Source organism: Dermacentor variabilis, chromosome 4, assembly GCF_050947875.1.
Source record: "Dermacentor variabilis isolate Ectoservices chromosome 4, ASM5094787v1, whole genome shotgun sequence".
Classification (NCBI taxonomy): domain Eukaryota; kingdom Metazoa; phylum Arthropoda; class Arachnida; order Ixodida; family Ixodidae; genus Dermacentor; species Dermacentor variabilis.
Genome location: NC_134571.1, coordinates 75,504,307 through 75,531,318, shown reverse-complemented (window position 1 = coordinate 75,531,318; position 27,012 = coordinate 75,504,307). Strand labels below are relative to the sequence as shown.

Genomic DNA, 27,012 nt, shown 5'->3' with positions numbered 1-27,012 from the left:
TAGGGCCTCCAGCACCCAGGAATAACACGCGTCCAAGTACGTCGCACTGCAGTGGTCCCAGATGACGGGCCATTCTTTCTTCCGGCCGGCTCGCTACTTCAGCTTGGACAGCTCGTGCATGTATGCAGCGAACAGCTTCGCCTGAAAATAAAATAGTGCAAGAACGAAGGCTCGTTTAAAATTTGCCACTTCTAAAGTCAACAAAATGTCGGGCGTACCGGGTTGTTACGCAACGGTCTACTTCCTTGGTCCACGGTCACAGGTTCAGAGCACTTACGCCACTCGGCTGGCTCCCACGCTTTACGTAGACAAGTGCGCTGGGGCAACACTTCCTTTGGCTTGGGGCGGTACGTCTTTTCCATTGCCATTAACATTACCATATCGTTAGCATACACGCACATCCTACACTACTATCGCCTTTCACGAAGAACACTACCACCGCCTCAGATAAAAGTGCTTTTCCGACCGTGAAAGAAGCCCGCGAATACACGCGAAATTACATCGAGCGGCCCGCCGCGCGACAATATTGCGTGTATACGCGAGCTTCTTTCGTTCTCGAAAAAACACTTCTATGTAGCACGCTTTGAGCAAGAGAAACCTGTATCGGTAGTTTTTCGTGCTGCTCTACAATTTTCTCAGTGACACTTTTCATCTAATTATATTACTTGAGGAATTGATTATTTATTTAAGACTAATTATGTAATTAGGCGGAATGTAAAAAATAATCTGAGTATCTCCAAGTGACGGCAAACAACATTAGCTTGGTTCTGTCCAGCGACGTGGCATTTGCATGCTTTAAATTGGTGCATGATAGCTGGGACATCCTGTATACAGAACACTTTCTGTTTCAGAAAGCCTACGAAATTTACTCGAATCACATCGCTAAACCGATGAATTACCTGTCATGGTGAACATCATTTAAGGTAAAGCAATTCATTCAATAACTAAACCAGTTACATTATTTACTTACCTAGATAAAACTATAAAACACATATGCTCATACTGGAAGTTGAAGGGAATAGTCACAGAAAATACTAGCTACGGGTTACTTCATTTCAAAACAGCCATGCGAACCGAAATAACCGGCCGTCGCGTTATTCGTTCGATATTCCTTATTATGCGCCCGACACCGCGAAGCATGACTAGCATTGTAACCCCTCTGTGACGTAGTAGGGCGCTTAAAGGTAAAGCATCGCCATACTACGTGGTATAGTGGTCCGTCTCGCCCTTGCTGCTGAGGTGACTACGCGTCCAATATGGAGTTGCGCAAATCGTCAATCGGACTAAGCGCGTGGAAAAAGGAAAGGGGGAAAGCAGCTTTCTTTTACGTCGCCCTTAAGTTCTGCGCCACAGAGAAGTTGGACGGAGCACCGCGATTCGTGGTGCCGCGCGCGTAATCAGTAAAATTGAATTAATTTAACGGCCAGTTATTTATAGACGTTTCGAAATATAGCAATACGCAGCTAGACTATTATATGGCGATTCCCTTCAACTTTCTAACACAGATACCTGCTTTGAAGTTTTAACTAAGTAAGCAATTCATGTAATTAGCATAATTTGTGGATGGAATGCACTGATTGTTCCTGCAAATGATGTCCGCCTGGACAGATAATTTAGTTTATAGTGACGTAACTCGAGTAAACTTTGTAGGCGTCTTTTTTTTAAGTGTTACAAGTAAAAAAATGGGCAACGTCGATACCTTGAATAGTTGATTCGACATAAGTACGCAAGCAGCGCAAAGACGATGAAAGGAAACGACGGTAGGTCACCAGTGGTGCGGTTGCCAGTACAATGAGAAAGCAGCCGCAAAAAAAGCCGCCATTTAGTCGTCCATGAAGCATCTCCATACGTCAACAATGAGCACACTGTAGAAAATGCCAAGGCGGCCGGATTCAGCACAGTACACTGTAGCTCCGAGCTTGCCCGTTCAATAAAGACAGTCATAGTTCGCCCCTTTTTACAGTGAAGCTGTATATGGCTAGCCGATGTGCCCATCCGTCCGTCTGTCGCCTGTACGCCGAAAACTCGTCCGGCGTAACCCCATGCGCATGCGCAAGAAAGAAAGAGAAAGAGAGGCGCGCATTTGGCTGCGCCAGTAGTGACGTCGTTGCTCCCCGACGCAGACGAATGCGCGCGCAGCAGTTTCTCTCAGGCTCCGAAATGGGTAGGCCACGCGTCACACGTACTCCTGAGGAGCAAGTAGCTTTTGATAAGCAACGCCGCGAGCAGAACCGGGAACGAGCTCGTCTACGCCGTGCCGATGCTGCAGCCCAAGCACAAGAACAAGCTCGTGCAGCTGAGCGCAAGCAGCAATTGCGCACCGAGGATCCGGCAGCCTACCTAGCCGTCGTTTAAGCAACCGTCGGGATTAACCCCGTGATAAACAGTGGCGCCGCACATTTCAGCTTCGCTGGTTAACCATCTGTGAGGAGTTCTGTGCTTGGGCGGTGATTTTTTTACCACCTTTTGTTTATATGCTCGTAAGCGTGCTAAGTTCTCGTGTACGAGGAAGCTGGCCAATAAAAGCTTTCGTCCTTAGTGGCGACAATGAAGACGAGCATGCACCCTCCAACGGAAGCTATCCCAAATATTGCCAACCGTTCATGCTCAGCGCTGGGTGAACACGAGCGCTTTATATATGGCCGTTCCCAAGGACTGCAAACAAGCGCTCTTCTCATTCACCGTAATTAATTTACGCTTCAGCTGTCCTCCGTGCTGAAGTAAACAAGCATGCGTTGCAGCTTACCATATTAACAATGCCAATGTGCAGGTTTAGAAAACTGCGGTATTCCTAAAAAATCTCTTAGCATGGTCTCCTATTCACCGGGCGCTCCTGGACTTTATCCTGGAGAAAGGTCTCGGCCTTTTAATATATCTTGTCGCTTATGGCGTTCTGACAACAACGAAACAACAGAAAGAAACGAGGCTCGTCGTGGTGGCGTAGTGACTATGGTGTTGCGCTGCTAAGCCCGCGGTTGCGGGATCGGATCCCGGCCGCGGCGGCCACATTTCGGCGGGGGCGATACGCGGAAGTACCCGTGTATACCGTGCACAGGGTGCCCGTTAAAGAACCCCCAAGTGGTCGAAACTAACCCGAAGTCCGCCACTACGCTTTGTCTCAATCACAGCGGGGTTTTGGCACGTAAAACTCCAGAATTAAACGAGAAAGAAAATATAGAGGGCGCACCGCGGAGACGAGATCGGCGACGCGGACGCTCTCGTTCTGCGAGTGGAACCCGCAGCCGGGCGGGTTGATGGACATGACCAGCACGTCCCGGCAGACATTGTCCTGGATAAGCTTCGCCGGGCCCACCGTGAAGCCACCGCGGGTCTTATCGGGCACCACGCCGTACGCTGTTCCGCAGGAGAGAGAGAGAGATGCATAACCAACGCACATTTTAGAATCTACGTACATACAGCTAAGCTTTCGCCAGGCGGTTAAGCAAATGCTATAAATTTGCCCATTTCATTTCTGCGCTTTTAGCATAAAGGAAACTGGCGCGCGTGCGCTGTCGAGCACTCGTGCTGAGCAATGCGACACACGTGGCGATCATCCTAATGAGCTAATTGGCGTCGGCACAGGAGAAGTATGCGTGCGAATGTGGTCAGATGGTTGATGCATCGGGCTGCTGCGCTGGGGCACCTAGGTTCGATTACCATCGTGCACGCATAAGCGTGAGTTGCTCGGCAAAACAGTAGCAACCACGACTAGGAAAGTTCGGAAGAGTTCGAAAAAAAAAAAAAAAACTGGAAGGCGGCGTCGATGAGCACAGCTTGAGCGAAATTGCTAATTAAAAGCAACAAATGTAATTGCTGTTGGGAACTAGCGGTGTCACGGGAATATATGTTTTGGGATTGAGCAGTTGCCCTCCGAAGATCCGTCATATGTGCATTCTCTGAGCGTCTCTTTATTCCGATTTCGCACTTCCCTGTGAAAGCCTGCAAGAACTCGCGTTCTCTGCTAAATACAGATGTCCTGCAGGAAAGGCATCAACATTTTCAACTTTTTGAGCCAATGCTGCGCTTCACCTGATTATCTTGTACTTTTCTTTCTTTTCTATTTACACTGACGTTCGCTTCCTGAATAACTTCAAAGAAGATGAGCATAGCTGCGTTAGATGAGGAGAGGATGAAGTTTAAATATACGTTTTTGAAAATTAAACGTCCCAAAACGTCACGGTGGGTTATGCGGAATGCCCTGCAGTTAATACGAAACGACGATTCACCCTATACTGCGAACCACGAGACTTCTGTATCCAATGGATCACAACTAACGCTATCTGCTATACTGTGCTGCCTACTCTTATGAGACATACAAAACAAGTAAAGAAAACAACAACTTTAAATGTGCTTATGTTATTCAGACAAGTCGCTTCTGACATTTACTGCATTTGCCACATCATTATGAATTAGCCTCAAAAAAGCAATTATTATTGAAGTGCTTCGTTATTTACTAAATTAAGCAATTCATCACCGACGTACCGTGTTTCATGGCGGCTTCGGCGGCTTGAAAGTTCGGTCCACTGGGATCTGTGATCCAAGGCTCGGCACAGTGCGTCATGAATACCCTGAAACATCACGTTACGTGGGTGAGGACATCGATATGGCAACAGGCTATACGCAATGCTACGTTATTTAGGTTTTCCCAAGGCTACCCTGTAGTTTATAGGAGTGTGAGTCATGGCGATAAATGCCGCAGCTTGAGCCCGCATATTGTACAAATGCAAAAAAGACGCATATTTCCGGCATATAAACCAACAAATGTGCCTAGAACCTGGCTTTCTTGGAGACTTTTCGCTACACAGGCTCGATCCACTTGTTCCTTTATTTCTTTAGTACCAGTTGTAACCCTGCTTCCGTCCATGATAGCTGTTCTATCTAATTTCCGTCACTACACACATTTGCGCTGCCACATTGTTCAGATGCGTGAAGGGCCAACTTTTGGCGCACACCTTTGCGTCCAAGGAGTTTCTATACGAAACCACCGCAAAAGTTTCCTTCGACATTTGTTGTCAGCTGGCATATCGTCATACGATATAATTTTCGCTGAACTACTATATTAATGACCAGTACCGTTCACTTGGTGATCCTGAAGGAGATTGGCAACAAAGAACCACGCCCAATTTCGCGCGACTCACCTGACTTGGTTGGGGCTGCCCCGCTTGGTGAACTGGACCTGCAGGTGCTTCTCGACGCACTCGCGCACCTTCTGCACCCTCTGGTTTGGCACGGTGCGTATGGAGAACTTGCCCACCACCCGGGCTGGTATGACAGCCTTGTCGCCGGCCGACCAGTGGGCACCCTCGACGCCTGCACCGATCGACATGTGGCATTTCCAATGCGCGCGTTCCAGCAGCAGTGGCTTCAGAGGAGAGCACGTTCGCTTTTCTCGGCAAGACGTGGCTCTACGCCAAATAAGAGTACGTGTTGATGCTACTGCCGACATATCTATAAGTACTACCAGCTGATTTAACACATTCCATTATTGCTAATATCACAAGAGGGCGTGGCGCTGCAGTGTCGACCTGGTTTCGAAGGTTGATTGGCGGTGTCGGAAAATGGTGCACACGGGCTCTAAGATGGGCCGTAAGTGGAAGACGGCGGATCAAATTTTTCAACGCTATCGAAGGGAATCCCTTTGTTGCAAGGACGTGACGCCATCGTCCCTACTATTTGAGACAGCCGAAAGTAGCGGCGCGCTCGTAGTGCGAGCACAAAGCGCACACAGTGCGCATATCGGTGCACTTGGAGACGCCCTGAGTTCGAAATACAAACTGCGTTTTTCATCATACACAAATGAAAAAAAAAGAAAAGAAACCCCTCCGTGTAGCTCTTGCGAGTGCGTATACTTTAGGTCGCCAGTTATATGAAAAAAGAAAACTTAACGGGCAGCTCCTCTACAGCAAGACATGAAAACCTCTCGGCCAGATCATTGGCGTCGTATCCCATGAAAGTGTGTGCACAGTTTCGACATCTAACGGAATCCGCATGTTCTTCGAGTCACTTCTACGGCGCAAAATTTCGAGGACGTAGGCGGTTTTTTCTCACCGTGGATAGAGAGCGAAGGATACCGCCACCGACGCATCAGTAATTCCACCTTGTCGGCAACGGCTAGCCTGGAGACGCCCAACTCCTTTCTGTACGCTTCCTGCAAAGGTTCCCATTAGCGTAAGCATATAGATGAAGACTACTGAAAAGGAAAATACACGTCAAGTGGTCCCCGGCTGTTACCCTTCCCATTCTTAATTTTTGTTCCATTTCTTCAATTTGTTGACATTGTACCCCTATCAAATTATTCCCTCAATGGTTTTAATTTTCTTGGGTTTTGCTTCGTCATTTCTGTAGACAAGTTAACCCTAACCCCACTGTGGTGCGCCATTTCTTTTTTTCTTATGAAGGTGCCTATTATATTCACTTTTATCTGTAGCCTCTCGTCCGTCAAATATAGGAGCAACCAAGCCACGTACAGGTCACGTGCCTTTTTAGAACACTGCTGCGTCTTGTCAGCCGTGGCGTTCAGAAAGTAAAACTACGCTGCTAACTATACTAATAGCTTCATTGCTCAACTGATTCAACAGATTTGTGTTTGACTTTGTGGTTATCATAAAAAAAAGAATCGTAAGCTACGGTACAATTCACAGATCGTCTTTTTCTTCTTTTTTACTGAATTGTATACCTACCACCTGGATCCAGGCACATTGAATTCAGGCGCACGTAACAATTTCTAAGGTGCCAAATATGCCCCAAACGATAAAGACAATAAATCTGAGTGGTATTGCTGGAAAGCTTTCACGATTTTCAGCGCTACGAAGTGACGATCAGAAGTGGCAGAGACACAATGCGCCGTTCCCTAACAATAGCCGAAACAGGAAATGAAGCTAGTGAAAGCATCGGGGAAATGAATTGTTACGTTTTATTTGAAATGTAGACATACTAAGGTTAAAGGAAATGAAAATTGACAAAAAGATAACTCAGGGTATATGGGAGCCGAGCTTAGACCTTCCGCATTACCAGCACCTGTGCTTTATCAACTAGTCCACCGTGGCGGACATCCTCCCGTGCATTTTGTTGAACATGTTGAGTACAAGATTAGCTGTGGCAGCGTTAGTCAGCGCCTCTCACTTCCTGTATCTTCATATGATTGTCATTCACAAAAAAAAAAACCAGTCTCTCAGGTTTGCTTATTCTTCCTGCTCTAGCAAAAAAAGGAGGCTCATAATAAACATAGAGCAATAGAAAATTTCTATGTTGCTTAACCAGACAAGACACTTATTGCAAGCCAGCAAACGAGTCGTTATCAACCTTGCCTCGTTAGATATATACATATATCTTCGATAAAATTAGGATGATTCTGAGCGTGCATTTAGTTTTAAGACAATGGTTTATAGTCCTTTGAACCCTGGTCGCAATCCTCACCACGGTGCTCAACGAGGACACTGTAAAGCTTATCTTAATGCTGATGACCATTTACACGGTTGAAGTGGATGCGCTCGTACTCCCTGCTAAGGCTTATCCCCACTTACGAGGTCGAACTTGATGCCCTCGTACACCTTGCTAATGCTGATCACCGCTTACACGGTCATAATTGATGCCCTCATACACCTTGCTAATGCTGATCACCGCTTACAAATTTGCAATCGATGCACTCGTACACCTTGCTAATGCTCATCACTATTAGAAGGCTGATCCCCGCCTACAAGGTCAAAATCGATGCCCCCATACACCTTGCTAATACTGATCACGACTTACAAGGTCGAACTCGATGCCCTCGTACACCTTGGTAATGCTGGTCACCGCTTACAAGGCTGATCCTCGCCTACAATGTTGAAATCAATGCCCTCGTATACATTGCTAATGCTCGTCACGGCATACAAAGTAGAACTCGATGAACTCGTACGCTTTGCTAATGCTGATCACCGCTTACAAGGTCGAAATTGATGCCCTCGTACACCTTGCGCTCCTCATGCGTCAAGGGCAGCACTTCGTCATAGATGCCAGGCACCTTGATTCGCCCCTCGGAGTCAGTCAAGCTGTTGAGCAGGTACATCAGGTCGGGCATCGCTTCGATGCTGCCGGGTAAAAAAATCACGGGTTGCGTATATGGCATGTACTATGCACACAACGGGTGCTACAGGACGCACGCAATTGGTTTAAGTGTCCAAGAAAGTCCAGAACCGTAAGAATCATTTTTCGGTGCTTTATGGGGCACCTCTCGCCTACCCACGCTCTCGCACCTTTTACCGGGCAAACGCGAACTTGATGTTAAGGAGAATGCAGAGAAGATAAAAATATTGTTACTGTACGTGCAACGCCCCTACACAACCGCGATTCAAACTAACCACAATACCGAGGAATTAACGCTATCCGTCGTACTCGGTTCGATGCTACGTTAAAGTACTTTAACTAATGAGTCAAGGCAGCCAAACGACAAATCCCACGCTAAAATCTCATCGGTACTAATGACACAGCAGTTGCACATATTTTACTTTATATATGTGTACTTCACTTTTCGTGGAACCCGCAGCCACTCTTCAGAAGCACCACATCTATCGCCGCAGATCGCTAATGCATGCCGCTAAGATGTTAGGAACGCGCGCGCTCACATGCAACGTATGAGTCGGTCACGCAAATAAACATGAAGCTTGCGATTTCTTGAAGTGTACAGCAAGCAATAAATTAGATGTGTACATGAAAGCTGGCCTAGTATTGAGAAACATCATTTCGTCATTAGCAGTCTCAAATTCCATGTACTCGTCTGATTTGAAATCTCTAACGTTTCTTCAAATCAAACTGAGGTGCATCTTTAATGAACTAGCACGCTAGAAGTGACGCAGCCTAGCGCAGAAAAATTATACGATTATTTTGATTCTACTACAGCTGATCGAATTTCATGCGTGTACGCTGCAGCATTCATCGCACGGACCAATGAACATCTTACGCTGTTCCACCGTAGACTCCAGAATGAAGGTCCGAATCGGCGCAAGTCACTTCAACTTGGAAATGGCATATGCCCCTGAGAAAAGAAACCAGTGACAAGAGTCAATGCGGCTTCAAGTTTGTGTCCTTCGAACAACTGCGCAAACAAGATATTACATTTTGAGTGTGTATAGGTGAGGCGCTTTTGTAACTGAGTGAAAAAAACTTTCGAACGACCTAAGAGTTCGCGTTTTTTCTTATTTTTTTCTCATCAGTGTTTGTGGCTCATATTTCTTTTTTTATTTTGAATTTTTGGAGATTTGGTAGATTCGATCGATCCGTTCAGCTGGTGTAAGCGTTTATAGAGCGCGCCTGAGCTTGTAAACGTCGGTACTTACCGCCCAGTACAGGCATGTGATGCTTACCAGCTAGGTACGCACAAAACTGTGCACCAGTTGTTGGCGGCGGCTAGCGGTACGACTACCGCGTCAGCAAATACTCTCCGCTCACTTCAGACGTGGAACACAGTCGTACACTTGAAGCTTCTGTGTATTTCACAGTACGACCGAATTATACCATTATTAGTTCCCGACGTCAAGATCTTGAATTCTCCAAGGGGTTCCTTTTGAAGCAACAAACACATGTATGAATTCAGGCAGGGCAAGATCGATGGAAATTTGCTGTAGGTCAAATCAGCAGAGCGCTTAGTTCGCAGAAACTGTGTCACTGGCCGGTCCTCTCGGCCTTCACGATTGGCCGAGGCCGTTCCTTACAAAATACTGTAGCTTACGAACGTCCTGTGATTACGGGTTCCGATGCTTTCATCAATAACTTTCAATTTTAATTTCCGAGGAGTAAAAGCCCAAGTTCCCCAAAAAATCTCTTACGCTGGAGTTGTTCGGCAGATAAAATTCTGGACATATCATAACCGAAGGCGGCCAGTCAGTGGCAAAGAGCGCTTACCAAAAAGAAAAAAAAAACTCGTGAATTCGGTTCCAGGTTAAATGTCGCGTCAGTCGATTGGTCCGATGCCGTAGTGTCGCAACTACACTCACTTTATTTAACCTCGCAGTGAGTTTAACATTTTCGCGTCATGGAGTGCACCGCTACTTGTCTGTTACCCACGCGTGTTAATTATGACACGGAAACACAAACGACTTATTTAGTTTCAGAATTCTCTGTCCATTTTCACGCGAGCGCCTTTCTATAATGCCGGTCGCCCGAACAGTCGAAAATTGTGCCTTTGCCTTTTTGAAGACAAGTACTTCTTCAAAGACATTAGATTGATTTGGGTTCGTCGGATCTGTGTATCTGGCTGCCACTTTCTGACCGCTTCCATCAAAATACGGCAATTTGAGGCCGCCTATAATGCACGTAAGACAACGGAAAAGGCGACAAAATGAAGCTCGTAACGAAAAAGACGCACCAGGCTAGCGTAGAGCTATGTATACGGAGCAGTAATAATGCGCAATCAAGGAAGCATGGCCACAATTATATCCAGATGCGCTCGTTCAAACTGCACGCGACTAAAACCGAAATCAGAAGTGCTGAAATCGGAATCGGCGGCAGTACTTTCCAAAATATGTGGGCCGGTCCCGGAGGCAGTGCAGTCTAAACTAACAAAATGATATACAGTAATGCGCCCATGAGGACCTTGTTTTTCTTAGATGTCAACCGCGATTTGACTCGCCTTTTCTTGAATGTTGAGAGCATCAGCTGAACAAAGTCCAGTGCTGTGCTCTAGCCGAACCACCGAAACAACATTTGGTTTTTTTCCTTTTGTTTCGCAATGACTGCTTCTTTAAGCGACGCTTTCCTTTCGAATTCTCCGACCTTCCTGCCCGTGGCCCTCTGGGTACGTGCTGCGCTCTTGCCGAATAGATCATGCTCGAGACAGCAGTACCAATTTACAACCCTTACGAGTGTCCTGGCTGCTCACATTGTTGTGTACGGAATCACGCAGTGATAAAACAAATGACGCCTAAATATTTCCATTGCAACAAATATACGCCATCAAGAGCACGATTCCTTTACTGAAGGAGACCTTTCTATGTCTAATTTCCTAGGGTTCGTAGTTCGGCGCGCCTGCTTAGTCGGTCTTTCGCAAAGTAAAGTGCAGTTTACTATTGCACCGTCTCCAGGATCGGCCCACCCTAGTTGACGCGCCGAGCCGGGATGCAGCGCCAAAGCAAAAGTTGCCAATCCCGGAGGCAGTATAAACAATGCGCAGCCCCGTGGGTGACGTGGTGGCGGTCTCAGCATTTTGCCGTCTTCACTGGCATACAGGTAATCGCCACGGTGCAAAACGCTGCGCAGAATACGACCAGGTTCATGGCATTTATTCAACCGCTACACGAAAGCTTCGCTTCTCATATTCCAACATGCGGGTTCCATCTGCATGTTTTATTTGTACAACGGAAAGCATCAGTGCCTGTATTTACACGAGTCAAAGACTAGCTGCTTCTAAGGCTTTCTCCCTTCCTCCCTCTATTTATTTATTTATTTATTTATTTATTTATTTATTTATTTATTTATTTAGTTAGTTAGTTAGTGTTTCCCGATCTCCTGCATAGATCCGATGATGCACGCAATGCCAGCCTCACCGGAGTGCGTAGGTGAGGCACGGCGTCTTCGGACGCAACCAGACGCCGTCCGAGATGCACACGTAGTCGATTCCATCCAGCAGCTCGCTCTTCTTGCTCGACTTGAGGTAAGCGGCGATGCCCTGCGAGTCCACTTCCTGCATGCTGTCGATCATCATCTGCGTGCAACGACAAACAGCTCAGACTGCGTCGTCTCAAGCTAGTCATGCAGTGCCAGAGCGATTATATATATACTCAAAGAAGCGAGATAAGATTGTGCGTTTCTCGCCGCTGAGGTGAATCCATGCATTGCTACAATAAGGATATGTAGTCAGCGAACCTTACAGGCCTGGTGCAATATACAGCTGGTCCAACCAGCAATGGTTTATGGAAAGAACGTGATTTTACAATGAAGCTGTTTATGCGGACCCTATGCCGTCGTTGTCGGACTTCGCTAAAGAGGGGCCACATGACCTGGAGGGAGAGAAAAAGAAGAGCTCCACAGGGAGAAAGGGGTTGGAATGACCCCTTTCCCCTGTGAGAATGCTATCTTATATATACGCGAATCCTATAACATTGTCGCACGGTGCATTTTCGGCGATCGAGCCAGATTGGCATCGAATTTATGGACGATTGATTCCACCCTACCGCGAAAGAAACAAATGTTATGCTGGCGGTTTGCGGCCAACGAACAGTGCCCAGCGATTGAAACGCGATACTAGGAGCGCGTAGCTGCAGCCACGCCAATCGTCAAATCAATCCAACCAATCGTCGAAACCATTGCAGCGCAACAATTGCAGCGCCCGCATCTCCAGCGGTGAGCCTTCCGCCAAATATACGGAGCTTTGGATTAGTGATTCCGCACATTCCGTCCCAGCTACAACTATGGTAAGACCACGAGTAGTGCGTACTCCTGAGGAAGCAGCAGCCTATCATGAGCGTCCGCGAGAGTTGGCTCGTGAACGGGCTCGTCGTCGTAGGGAATGCTCACCACGCGAAGCACGCAAAAGCGAAAATGAGGTGAAAGAACGGTGAAACAAAATATTTACAATATAGCCTGCTTTGCGAATTTTGACTCGCATGGTGCAACACTCGGTGTAACTAACACAGCTTCGCTGTTCGACCATCTTCACGGACTGGAAGGAGCAGTGATTTTTTGTACAGACGTGGTGGAGCTTGTGATACCCAGACGTATTTAAATATAGTTACGACAAAATACGGCCTGAGGACTGCCTCAAAGTGGCGAGGTTCGTAAAACAGTAGCTTTGGTTCAACATAATAGAGAAGCGGTTCAGCCATGTAAAGAGATGAGGAGTTGATCGTAAACAAGTCAGCAAAAGTTGGAGATGGTGACAAGGTGACAAAAGAAAAATGAAAGAGATAGTGAATAGCAAAGAAAAAAACAAATGACGAAAAAGTAATAATTTGGCAAAACAGCATAGAGAAGTACGTTGAGATCGGGAATTTCAGGAAGCAATACGAAAATGGCTATAGGGAACAGAAACATAAAACGTCCAGAGAAAGTACCTGTTTATTAAAGTTGTTAGTCTTGCTTTCGAACAACAGCGACAAAGTCATCGAACGCGTTGCCACAAAAAGTGTATAGGGCGTAATAAACAATTCGTACGTTACAACATAGACGCGACATTGTAGCGCAATCTGCAACTTCCGCAAGGTCGCTAGATATTAGATGCAGACACACTGTTTGTTTTATCGAATAAAGGCGCTTTTCTTTCTTTTTTTTTTCTCATCTGGTGGTTCTTCATCTTAGCGGCCACGATTGCGCCAATGTCCTAGCCATGTATAGTCACGCACCATCTAGGTATCAAACTTTCAAGTCCTAAAGCTACAACTCATCAGGAACGCCTTTTTTCTAAGAGCTACCATTATTTTTTGCCACCTCGGTATATTTACCATGTACTGAAATCCGACAACACCTGCCCTTTTACATTATTTCGCAATCAAAATACGGCCGCCCGACAGCCGAAAACCAAGCCCTCCACTTTGTGCTCAGCAGATGAACTTCTTAGCTGCACAACCACAACGGCATATTAAGCTAATCATTTCCGCTGATAAGTTATAAGACACAAATGACTGTCACTGAGACCAGGCATATATCTTACGAAAGAAAGAAAGCTAAGCGACGCAGCTTATCTTCAAATGCCCGCCCGTCACGAGACAGACCTTACACTCACCCTGACGTTGAGGGGCGGCCTTCCGGCGCTCTGCAGGTAGGCGCACAGAGCCCAGATGCAGGCGGTCAGCGGACCCTTGTTGTGCGCGGTGCCGCGGCCAAACAGGCGGCCATCCTTCTCCACGGGCTGGAATGGTTCCGTGTCCCATCCGTCTCCCTAAAGACAGCCCAAAGAACGACTTCTGTGAAGTACTAGCAGCACACTTTTCAGAGACGCCTTGTACACGTTGTTTTCCGCGGTATGTATGTACGGTGCGATCATTTTAGATCGCAGCCGTTCCTGCCGCGAGCGTCGGCGTCAGCGTAGGCGGCGGCGTCGGCGGCGTAACCGAGCGAACGAGCGCAGCGAAAGATGAAAGAGCGAACGCGGAGCGGGATATGAAAGATGTGTGCCGCGAACGGCGGAGACCAATGAGAGCGGCCCCTTCAGCGGCGCGCGCGTGGGAAACTGGTGTCGTGCGGACCCGCCCGAGCACTCGATGCGTACTGCTGTGTGGCCTCAGCCGGACCCCTCATTTCGTACTATCGTCTAGCTGCTCGCGTCAGCTTTCGCTTGCGCTTGTTTGCTTTGCTTGGTTTGGTCTCGTTGGACGACGACGAAGTGTCCTGTGTGGAACGCTGCCTTTTTGTCGCTGAGAATTTAAAGCTACTTTGTGGGAGACGCCACTCCCTTAACTACGGCGATGGACGTGGAGTCGCCTGGAGAGGTTCCTGGTCCCTCTACGTCAACAGCGACCGCACCGAGAAAGCGGTCTAGTCGCCCGAGTGACACCTACAGCGAGGACACTGTGCTCTACTCAGGGACCAGTGATGAAACCTCGGATGACAGCGACTTCGTGCCCGTAGCGAAGCACAAAGCAAAGAGAAGGCTCGTCAGGACGTCTCCTTCCACAAGTAAGGCAACTGTGATCCCGACGCGAAAGCCATCAGACCTCACCATTTTATTTGTGCCTGTGGCTGCTAGCGACAATCTGAACCGGATCAACCGCCAAGCCACATCTGTATCGCTCGAGGCACTTGTTCCGGGTCAGATCAAAGATATAAGGATCAACGGCCGTAAGAACATCCTCGCTATAGATGTCACAAGCCGCAGCGCGCTAGACATTCTGAGCAACGTTAAGGTGCTGGATAGCATCAACGTACGCTGCTATAAACAAGACCATCATGACTCTACGGCCGGCGTTGTGTATGACGTAGATAATTCCATAAGCGATGCTGACCTGCATATACTCATCAAGCCGGCGACAGAGGGAATTGCCATATTGCAAGCCCGCCGCCTGGGAAACTCGCAGTGTGTCAAGTTAACTTTCAAAGGAGACAGCCTACCGTCCCACGTCAAGGTCGGTCACTTCCGACACATTGTACGGCCTTTTGTGCCAAAGCCGCTTCAGTGCAGGAAGTGTCAAAGGATAGGGCACGTTAGTGCGGTTTGCACAAACGCTGCCGTATGCTCACGGTGCTCTGGTTCGCACAGCTCCGACGCCTGTCGTGCAGAAAACCAAAAGTGCGCAAATTGTCAGGGCTCTCACGATGCAACTTCGAAGAATTGCCCACATGTGAAAAATGAGGCGAAAGTCTTGAGGCAAATGGTCAGGGATGGTTCCTCGCACAGGGAGGCTGCCGCTAAGGTGCGACGTCGACGTTCACGTCGCCGGAGATCTAGGAAACCCACTGCTATTGCTAAGGATGCACCGCGTCCACTGACAGTCCAGCAACTTCTGCATACAACTAACAATAGCAGCAATGAGATTCCTCAGCAGAATGTCTCCCATATCATTGCCTCAAGCGAGGAGTGGCCGCCATTGCCACGGCTAGATCCACCAGCGGAGCGACAAGATGTAGCACGCTCGCCGAATCATGCTTCACCTTCTGGCAGCAACCAAGACAACGACAAACAAGTTGTCACCATGATAAGGGCCCTTATGAACACGCTACGAGCACTGCTGACCGCCATACACACTCCGGCGGCTCGAGGCGCACTTCAAATACTGGATGCCCTGTATCCGGTACTGTCCGGTCTTGAGAAGCACCATGGCTGCTCCTCTACATTCGTTCCTTAAAGAGGTCAAGGAAGCGTCTATCTTCCAATGGAATGTCAGAGGCATTAAATCGCGTATTTCGGACTTTCGTCCGTTTGTTTTTAAGAACAAATTTCCAATCATCGTCATTTGTGAACCCAACGTTGAGAGCGCCATCCGCCTATCAGGATATGAAGCTTTCATGTCTGCCACCTGTACCGATCGCAGCAAAGTGATCGTTTATATCAGATGCGATTTCACATATGTTTTACACCCAGTGGCACCTGATGACGACAATCAGTATGTGTGTTTGACTATAAAATGCAAGAACGTCGCACTCACGCTCATAGGTGCCTACATTTCACCTAATAGTCGATTTGACAACGCACGACTGGGTGCAATTTTAACAGCGACACCTGGACCATGGGTTATTACCGGCGACTTCAATGCGCATCATCCGCTATGGGGAAGCTTAAAGATGGACTGTCGAGGCAGACGTGTACTATCCTTCGCGTCGGACCATGAGCTCTGCTGCCTAAATGATGGCAGTCCCACTTTTCTGCGGGGATTGACATACAGCAGCTGCCTGGACTTGACATTTGTTTCAAGATGCCTCAGTGCCAGTGTGAAATGGTTCACGGACAACGAAACGCATGGTAGTGACCACGTTCCAACATATGTCAAAATCGACGGCATACGCAAGTCACACTCTACTACAGTTCTTCATCACATCGACTGGCCTAAATACACATTGCTCATGGAGAAGAATTGCCAAGAGATCCAGGACTGTCTGCCTGGCAACATCGAGAAGCTAATTAACGCTGCTGCTCAAGAAGCCACAAGATCTTTCAGGCCTATTCCTAAATTTTCTGAATTCGAAGCAGAATTGGAGCGGCTTCGAGCAATCCGCCGTCGCGCGGAAAGAAGGTACAGGCGCACCAAGTCCATCTACGACCTACGGGAGGCGAGACGCATACAGAAGAAGATCCAGCGTCGGATCAACTCCCTGCAGTCTCTAAGATGGAAGACCTTCTGTGATACCCTTGATCCACGTAAACCCCTGTCACATATATGGAGAACAGTGCGTGGTCTTCGAACATCACCGCAACAACGCCACCCCTTCAAATGCCTGGCTCTCTACCAAGGTCGCAGAGAGATCGACGTAGCGGAGGACTTCTGTTTCAAAGTTGCTGGTTTACCGCCATCGTTCGCTATACGTGATCCCCGTGATGTTCCAATCTCGCGGGATTCTCGTATGGACAATCTGTTTTCCATCGAGGAGTTGCAGGCGGCGTTGGCAGCGTGCAGACGTTCTTCATCGCCTGGGCCTGACGGGGTGACATACGCAGCTCTTGGAAACCTCGGTCATACAGCCCGGCATGCACTTCTAGACGTGTACAATAATTCATGGCGTGATGGAGAAGTTCCAGCTGCATGGAAGTCCAGCCGCCTTGTGCCTTTGCTCAAGCCAGGTAAATCACCCCTAGATGTGGCGTCTTATCGTCCCATTGCTCTGGCCAGTTGTCTAGGAAAGGTGATGGAGAGGATGGTGCTGACGCGTCTAGAGTGGTATCTAGAACACTACCGGTTATATCCTGACGCTATGGCAGGCTTTCGACGCGGACGCTCTTCTATAGACAACGTTATAGATCTTGTCTCGTCTGTTCAGCACGAAAAAAGCCTCAGGAGACTGTCAGCGGCGATGTTCCTGGATGTCAAAGGCGCATATGACAACGTAACCCATCAAGCCATCCTGGACGCCTTGGGTGAGGTCGGCCTAGGCGGCCTTGTTTTTCGGTGGATATCCAGCTTCTTGAAGGACAGGTCATTCTTTGTGCAAACAGAGGACGGTGCGTCATCACAACGCAACACGTACCGAGGCGTACCACAAGGCGGAGTTTTGAGCCCCACTCTATTTAACCTGGTGCTCATCGACCTGGTCCATACCCTTCCGGAATCCGTCCATGTGTCGATCTATGCAGACGATATATGCATTTGGTCATCAGGAGCGACGCGTCCTCAGGTGCGCGCCAGACTTCAAAAAGCGGCCACACTAACATCAGGTTATCTTCGAGCACGAGGTCTGGAGCTGTCCTGCGAGAAGTGCTCTATAGTCGCTTTCACGCGTAAAGCAATGAAACCGTACGTTATCAGAATTAATAAACAGCCAATTGCCTACGAGAAGACGCACCGGTTTCTAGGAGTGATAATAGATCGCGACCTTTCCTGGAGTCCTCAAATATCCTACCTAAAAAGGAAATTAGTCATGATAACCCACGTGCTCAGATTTCTTGCGGGCAAGTCATGGGGTGCGTCTGTGAGTGCGATGCTCCAACTCTATAACGCACTGTTCCTCGGTCTCCTGCGCTATAGCTTACCTGTACTGGGTGGGACCGGCAAGACCAACCTCCGTGCCCTCCAATCTGTACAAGCGCAAGCTCTGCGAATTTGCCTTGGACTTCCCAGATGTGCGTCCACGGCAGCAACAATAGCCATCGCGCATGACCACCCCATCGACACGTATCTTCAAGTCGACACTTTAAGGATGCATATCAGGCACTTCGCCCGCCTTCCATCGCATCATCTCGCCTCCCTTCCTGCCGCTCGACCTCGTTCAGCGTTTAGCAAGATTATTGCCGCCAACCATGGAATTTTACCGTCAAACTTCACGCCTGCAGCACGACCATCTCAACCGCTGTGGTGCCTCCATCCACTCCAGGCTCTTCTTGCTATTCCCGGTATCAAAAGGAAAACGGAGATGTCCACTTTCGCCCTCAAACAAACCGTGCTTTCAGTGCTACATGAACAGCACAGAGGACGCATCCATGTTTACACAGACGGTTCTGTATCCTCTAATAGTTCAGCTGGAGCAGTGGTGATTCCCGCAGAGTGCGTCACCCTAAAGTTCAAGACATCTCACATTACGTCATCGACGGCTGCAGAACTCGCAGCTATCCGTGCTGCTCTGGAGTTTATAGTTCACAAATCATCACATTCATGGTCCATCTTATGTGACTCAAAGGCAGCTCTTCAGTGTCTGATGTCTCCTTTCAACCATGGACCAAATGAGCACCTAGTCGCAGACATCCGACTGCTCCACCATCACGCAATCAACAAGGGACACAACATCATCTACCAGTGGATACCGGGACACTGTGGAATTTCAGGAAATGACAGTGCGGATGACGCTGCCCGGTCGGCTCATGATGGTGCCCAGATTATACCCATACCGCTGTCAAGAACAGATGCAGCCACAAGTCTTCGTTCCCTCGCCCGCGAGCTTACGCAGAATCTGTGGAACACCAGTGATTTCACGAACGCACGTCTCCACAAATTGGATCCACGTCTGCAACTCCGCCTACCACCAGGGTTACCACGAGCGGAAGCAACACTTCTGTGCCGCCTGTGGCTCGGCGTGGCATTCACGAACTCATATTCATTCCGCATTGGCATGGCCGACAGCCCTACTTGTGACACCTGCGGCTGCGAGGAGACGATTCAACACCTCCTATGTGACTGTCCCCGTTACGCAGTGCGAAGAAAAGTGCTCGTGACCGCTCTCGCAAAACTGGACAATCGCCCCTTTACAGAGGAAAAAGCTCTAGGACATTGGTCCAGACGGGCTTCGGCACTCAAGGCCTTAAGGGCTTTGTTGAAGTTTTTAAGGAACTGCGAATTGTGCGACCGCCTTTGAACGTTGTAGCGCGTAGTTTCGCGTTACTGTGTGAATTTTCTCTTTTTTTTCCATTTTTTCCCTCTTCTTCTTTCTCCTTTTATTTCCTTTACCCCTTTCCCCAGCACAGGGTAGCCAGCCGGTACTTACACTGGCTAACCTCCCTGTCTTTCCTCTCCTTTGTCTCCTCCTCCTCCTCCTTGGTCTCGTTCGTGCTTGTTTCGATTTTCACGGTTTGAGAATGTTTTGTATTCTGATTGTACGCGCGACGGGAATTGTGTAGTACTTTCTGGTAGCCACGCCGCACCAGCGATTACACTGGAACCTTCGACGAGTCGTGTATAAAAGCCAACGCGCTTGCCCCACATATCAGATTTTCGAAGGCCGCCGATGCTGCTACATGTCTCTCTCAAGTTCCTCGTCTCAATATATCGCGAAACCAAAACACGCAAAGAGCTTCGCTCAAATTTCGCATTAGGGAGTATCGTAATTGTCGATTAATTAAGTTTTCCGGAATTGTTAAAAATCGCCTGTTGCAGATAACGTAATCCTAGTCCTTGAGCTGGATTATTCAGAGAGGCGGACATTACTTGCACAAGAAATAGGAACACTTATTCAACAAAGCAAGAAATTTTCAGTCCTTCTTAATCACATTACTTTACATACGGCAATTTACGACTTGTAGCCGGTGAGTTTGCAAGGCGTATCCACTTAGAATGAATTTCCAGAATGAAACCAGCTTGGAGATATGCGCCATCAAACTCGCGGCAAAAATGCTCTGCTGTTACGTTTATTTCAACAAAGCGCTTTTTCACCCACTGAAGTGCATAAGTAACTGGAACACTCACTTATTTCATCCCACACTTGGAGAAATACCTCGAAACTGATTTCATTATGGAGATTCCTTTCAAGTAGATCGACACCTCTTGCAATCTCGCCGGCTACAATCCGCAAGTTACAATATGTGCAGTAAGGTAATTAATTAGGACGTTAGCTATTTTTTGTTATTTGAATGTATGTTTCGATTTCTCGTGCTAGTAATGTCCGCCTCCTCTTCAAGTTCAAGGGCAGTTCGAAGAAAGAGAACTACGCGATCCGCCACAGGCGATTTTTTTAAGAATCTTGGAAAACTTAGGAATTATCACTTCGTATAACACTGTAGCGGTGTCGTCACTGTGTATAGATACCGATTTTGAGCTCGCATTCGAATACGTTCTACGTATTGCGTCAACTCACTGGCAAGCGCGCGCGAGCTTCCGTCACTCACAATGTTCCGGAATCGACAAGGTAATGGAATCGCCGCTGCGGTGGCCGTTTGCGCACGCCACTTGCGAAGGTGAAAGCCAAGCGCTGTGCAACACGAGCGTCATGCGGTGCGTCATTGAAACACCGAAACACCTGCTCTAGAGGCATACGCATGAAAGCACGCTGTCATTACATCTACGACGCCATTCTCATCAAGAGAGCATGCCGTATTAAACGAAAGCCGGTGACAAACAATCAGATCAAGTGGAACACCTAATTCAAGCGGACACCAAATAGTGGCACTTAAATATGTTTTAGAACAATGCACTCTCAGTAATCTATTCGAAATAATTTTGCGAGAAAATGTTATTAACAGCGGGGTGAATGAAGAAAAAATATCCTTTTTTTTTTAACTTTGCAGCCTAATTGTGGCGCCCATATGTCGGTATGACGTCGCTTATTTCGAAGTATTTTCTCATATTTAAGCCGTCCTTGCGCATAGAAAGTTCTCGAAACTTGCTATGTTGAGTGCTTGGCTCGCTTTCAGGACGATGTAATCCTCCTTTATCTATTAGCAATTAGCTGACCCCAAGCAAGATGCTGTCAAATTTCATGACGTCAACGGGAACTGGTGCAGAGAATTCTAGATCGCGTCACCACCAGCCTTCTTTTTTAGTGTGTTTTGTTTTATGGCTTAGCAAGACTTTATTCACGCCAAGAGTAACCGTTTTACTATTCCAGAAGCAAACTTGGCATCTTAGAAATCCAGATTTACTTGAAATTTCTCTTTAATATTCTTGAACGCAAGGTCTGCACTGTGACCATTTCTTTCTTCGGTCTCCGTGCACGGAGTGGTTTATTCTGAGCGTTCATATTACGTTTTTTTTTTACTTATTGATGGAGTTTTTCCTATCACAGCGTAAGCAGAACTCACTACTTGGAGATTTTCGCATTTCGGTCTAAAAAGCGAACGACCCCACTGGCTGCAGCGAGCAAAAAAAAAAAAGTTAAGGACACCGCAGCATTGGCATGTCAATTAATTTGAGGACAGAAATTGCCGAAACCCGAGGTGATTTAAATCGGCCGTGCGACGGTCGCTCGAGGATAACGAAAGGTAGCCAACACACTCGCCGCCATACATATGGAACAACCCAATGATTCCTAATATGTTCCGCCTCCGAGACACCCGGTAGTGGATGGTGGATAGCTGACCTTGTGCGCAGGCTGGACGTCCAGGTTGCCGTACACGCACAGCGTCTTCCGCACGGGGTCGTGCTTGGTGCTGGCCAGAAGCAGAGGAGGGTACGGTATCGTGCTACCGTCCGAGAGCTTCTGGTCACCCAGAGGCTCCAAAGCGACGTGCACGCCATGTTTCTTCAGCTTCTGCAGGCGACGTGCGACGGCAAAGGGCAAGAAGGGAGCATCCACAGAGTCTAGCCACTCACTTTGCATCGCTCAAATGAAAATGCAAATCAATTGTATTGAAAAAGTGTGTCACAAAAACAGAGTTACGTCAGTTACGTCAAGCAGAATTAATAGCGAGCAAGATGTATTCAGCGAAAGACTGTTACGGAAGCCCACTATCAAATGGCAGTTATCAATGACTGCAAGAGACTGTTCATGCGAAAAAGCGTCCACTTCGTTTGGAGAGTTAGGAAGAGCAGTTTCAAAAGAGCTGGGGCCGAGTTCCCAAAGATCATTCGTAAGTGCTCTTTGCCATTGGCTGGGCGCCTTCGCTAATAATAAATCTAGCATCGGGATTGGCTGAAATTTTCCCGTATACGAATAATTCTCCAGTAAGAACCTTTTGTGAATACAGGTCCTGATACGGTATCAAGAGGTCATGAACTGCGGTGAAAAACGGTTACAAATAATTCTGATGCGCGTATCAAAGTATATGTGTAAAATTGGAATTTTCAAATTTCGCCATGTATTGAGCAAGCGAAACTCAACGAAAAGGTCAGATGCGTTTTTTGCATCAAACAACCATAATTCTCCCTGCTGTCGCTTACCCGGCAGTGTTGACAGTATGCGCCAATGCTCGGGCGAGGCAGATTTAACAAATCTAAACCTTTGCCAGAAGTGATACTTTATGCTCCTGCTCTTTTCAAGGCAGAAACGTGCTATGGTTCACGTGCGCAATTACTTAATTGGCAAACGAATGGGCTTTTATACCCTCAGGAACTCGATCAGGCCTTTGAAATTGTCATTTAAAACTTATTTTTGTATCTTAGACGCTCCTACAGAAAACTTCTAATGCAATATAATTTCTTAATGACTTTTTTCCTATCAAGATTCATTCAGCCCTTCCGGATTCAAGAATATGAAAGCTAGGCAATTAACTCTTTTAAACATACATACTCAGCAATTTGCACAGTGTACAGTCGAACTGCTTGTTCTGACAGGCAAGGCAGAAATTGTTCAGTTGCCTTTGTTTTACGACGAGCGCGTTTTACTGACGATGAACAAGAATTATAGACAGGCTGAACGGCAATGAAGTGCGAGATTATATGCACGAAAATTAATTGTGACACATCTTGGTTTAGATGCTGTCTATTTCAGAAGTGGTTTAGAGGCTACCTTTTTCAGAAGAATCGATAGTGGGATCTACTTGAGATGTAAGGCGACACCTATATCTTTAAATACCAGCTCTTACGACTTCGTGCATAGTGTAATGCATATCGTAATGAAAACCTTAGAATTGCCTATCATTAATTTTATGGTGGATATGCTACAAATTGTACTGAACATGATGTAAAATATGGTGTGCATGCTAGAAATTAGTGTTGGCGTGGTAGCGATGATGAGTATAGTGTTTTGTGGCGCATGGGCCAAATATGACCAAAAAGCACCAGGCCAATGTGACTGTGTTCAATGCGGAGCTATAAATTACGAACAAAGGATGGGACAGGGCTGTAAAGGGGCCTAAAAGACGTTAGAATACATGTAATAAAATTATGACAATGACTATGAAGCGTGCCAAGGACGCGAAAGATACGTTGTGAAAGAATTGCAATGTGCTAAAATTGATCGCAGGCTAAAAAATTCCTAAAAGCACTACTGCCATAACAGAGTCCTTGAAGCGCAAGGACCTGAAGGCGCGTGCTATAAAAGTACCACTATCACAGCAGCATCCCCTGTAGAGAGGATGTGCTACGAAACCTTTGGGTTATTAACGTGCAAGTTGGCGTGGTAGTAATTATGATAGGTAGAGTGGGTGGATGGTGGCTGTGGTGAATGGATGATCGCATATATGGTGGGTGGGTGGAGGGTGTAGTGGTGCTCTATCTTATCGACACCGCGCAGTGCAGCGAAAGCTACAGGTTGCGTCATCCAACTGAAAAATAAAAAAAAAACAGAAGCACACTTCCAATGTCCGCCTCAGATAGCCTTCCGCACGACGCAGTCTGAATGGAAGCGTCACGGAAGGATTAGTAGCGCACAATGGGCGAGCCCTCCTTCCCTTTTTGGAGCCCACAGCCCACTCTCGAAAATGAATTGCTGACACGAGCCTTTGGCTCACTATGTGGAAATCGCGAGGAGGTTACTGTCTCATGCTTACTCACATCAGATGCTTCATGGTAGAGCATGAATGCAGCTTTGCATTCTGCCACGTAGTAGAGAGTTTGTTTTTTCGCAAACTTCTTTACGTTTGCGGTTTACCGGGCTGCCGGAGCCGTGGACGGCAGTTGCGCAAAGCCCCTCAATAAAAATCATTACAGCAGCAAAGCTGGTAGCGACATCCTGTCGCGTTTTGTCCAACTTTAATGTGTTTGAAAAATTTTGATGCCGCGTCAGATTATCGTCGAAAAAAATCGCAGAAGTACTGCACATTAGCGATTACATGGCTACCAACGCTTTGCACCAACACTGAAGTAGAATATTTAGGTCACTGCAGTGTTAGATTTACGTGCTCTCTCGTTAGACAATGCGTCACCAGATGTCACACCCAGCGTTGTTGCGGCCGTACACTTCCAGAAACCCGGTATTCCGCGAGAGGTGTTATTTTTACGGACGCGCTAAAACTCTCATGTGACAACGGACGGCGTGATATATGTTAGCGTGTACGGCATTCCGGTACACGCAGTAGCGATTGCCGGGTCAAACACGCTGCCGGGTCACCGCAGCAGTAAACACGAGCGGCCGTATTATGCCAGATTGTTTGGTGACACCATCTAGTGGGACAGAGATCAATCATACTACAGAGCTTTTATTGTAGTAATGAAGTGCATTCAGCTTTGCTGCAGGTATAAATTTTCGGCAGTGACGTAATCGCGAACACGTTGCCTTTTTAAATGTTTCGTTTTTTTTTTTTTTTCGACAACACTCACAGAACACGAAAATGTGTCTATAAGGCCTCGTGGTTAGACGAAGTGTCACAATATGTGGCTACTAGCATCCGGTATACCAGTATTACGCAAACACCACTGCGTATATACCGGAATACCGGAAACGCGTTTATCTGAGCATTTACGTTCCGCTCCGCTCAGACCACGTATGCTTTAATTGCTCCGTGCACACAACCGCTAAGCCAGAACGCTAGAGTTTGCGCTTGCGCGCGACGCTCATGCCGGCAGCGAAGCATAGAACGCTTCTGTCGCTATCACAAGCCGATTGAGTGGAGCGTGAGAGCACGTCCACTAGGCTTTTTGATCGTTTTGTAGCCGAACTGATGGCGCATCGTTCTCGTCTCGGCAAGACGCGCTTACCAAAACGCGAAGTTTACGCAGTTTTGTGCAGTGCTTGAGCGCGTGAAATCAGAGCGGAGATGGAGCGTAAGCGTCACTCTGCTAGAACTACCTGTTTGTCACGTTACACCGAGAGTGTTTGGTGTACACGCAAGAAAAGTTTATGCTGATTGCCTCGATCAGCTATATATTACGCCACTATGCTAGAACTATCTTTTTGTCACGTTACACCGACAGTGTTTGGTGTACACGCAAGAAACGTTTATGCTGATTGCTTCGATCAGCTATATATTACGGCACTATGCTAGAACTATCTGTTTGTCACGTTACACCGAGAGTGTTTGGTGTACACGCAAGAAAAGTTTATGCTGATTGCTTCGATCAGCTATATATTACGCCACTCTGCTAGAACTATCTGTTTGTCACGTTACACCGAGAGTGTTTGGCGTACACGCAGGAAACGGTTATACCGATTGCTTCGATCAGCTATACATTGTAGGCACAAACCTTTTCTGTCTGCTCTATGAGGCGCATGATGTCTTTGCGGTGGCTCACTTCTGCAGACACAGTGGGAATAGCAACCAACTCCTTCAGCCAGGACAACATTTGATCTTTGTCTTCGTCGATTATCCTGTGCACGTCACCATGTTAACAAAAGCATAAATGAATTAGGTCTCGGACATACCAGGGGTTTCTCCTGTAGTTTTTTAGACCATACAAAATTTCCGAAAATCGTCTGTGGCAGTCTCTAGAGGGGGACAATATACAAATGATAAAGCAAAATGTTTAATCGAATAATTAGCTGAGTTCCAATAATTAAGTTTTTAACCAAACGGCACCGGCTGCAATTTACGATTGCAGCCAGCGATTTCGTAAGGCGCATCCGCTCCGCACTAAAACTTCCGTTGAAACATATTGCGAGAAATTCCTTCCCAAAATGTGTAACGAAATACACTGGCATTCCAGCTATTTTTTATGCTTCAGAGCACGAAACGGTGCTTTGCTTAGACTTGACCACTTGAAACTAACAGAAAACAGAATCAAAATTTTCACTTGGGTGCACGCACCGCACGTGACCGACGCCATAATTACGGTAGCTCGTCGTAACCGATCGTCGTAACACTAATATTCGGCCTCACCTAAACACTGCAGCCAGCTCCTTGGGTATGCCGCTGTCATCCATTGTGTTTGTGGTTTCTAGGTCAGCAGCGAGAAGTCAGAGAGGGTGTTCAATGCGCAAATGACGACTCCAAGCCTTCAGCGCTGCGCCTAGCCAAGTTCTTCTTTTCTTTTAGCACTACCTCTGGGTGCGCGCGCAGTTTGAGCTTCTTCCTTTTCTTTAGGAATTCGCTGTTAAAGAAATGTCGGTTGACTGGTTGGTTTTTCACTAAATATTAGATATGCCCAATATCTGATTAGATTAGAAAAAGTATTTATAGTCATGTCTGATTATGATAATTATGAATAAACCATAATGTTCTGATCAAGTGAATTAAGCCTTAAAAAAAACGAATAAAAATTCTGAGGATATCAAAGGAAGCGAAAAATAACGTAACATATCCTTGTAACATTACATTCTTTTTTCACCATGCTACAGGCTGTAGAACGAGTCGATCGCTACTGAAACCGTTATTGAGTTAAAGACACATCTGCTATACCATGAAAGCAAATTTACGTGTAATTTTCGTTCAACATC

General features: G+C 47.1%; 1 protein-coding gene across 1 annotated transcript; it reads right to left on the bottom strand.

Moving 5' to 3' along the window:
• On the bottom strand, nt 1-27,012 carry LOC142579397 (cytosolic non-specific dipeptidase-like). The gene is made up of 12 exons (XM_075689533.1): nt 26,456-27,012; nt 25,824-25,947; nt 21,841-22,011; nt 13,694-13,849; nt 11,520-11,677; nt 8,939-9,013; nt 7,925-8,069; nt 6,049-6,148; nt 5,139-5,310; nt 4,483-4,568; nt 3,188-3,354; nt 1-141 (listed from the first exon to the last, which is right to left on the bottom strand). The coding sequence occupies exons 1-12, from the start codon at nt 26,497-26,499 to the stop codon at nt 94-96; spliced, it is 1,446 nt and encodes a 481-aa protein (XP_075545648.1). The 5' UTR covers nt 26,500-27,012; the 3' UTR covers nt 1-93.

Bases quoted from the DNA above. Each gene is read 5' to 3' on its own strand.
- LOC142579397 (XM_075689533.1), bottom strand. From the start codon at position 26,499: ATGGATGACAGCGGCATACCCAAGGAGCTGGCTGCAGTGTTTAG. The intron at 13,850-21,840 runs GTCAGCTATCCA...GGCTGTCTTTAG, and splicing joins ACGTCCAGCCTGCGCACAAG to GGAGACGGATGGGACACGGA. The intron at 4,569-5,138 runs GTGAGTCGCGCG...GTGATGTTTCAG, and splicing joins GGCAGCCCCAACCAAGTCAG to GGTATTCATGACGCACTGTG.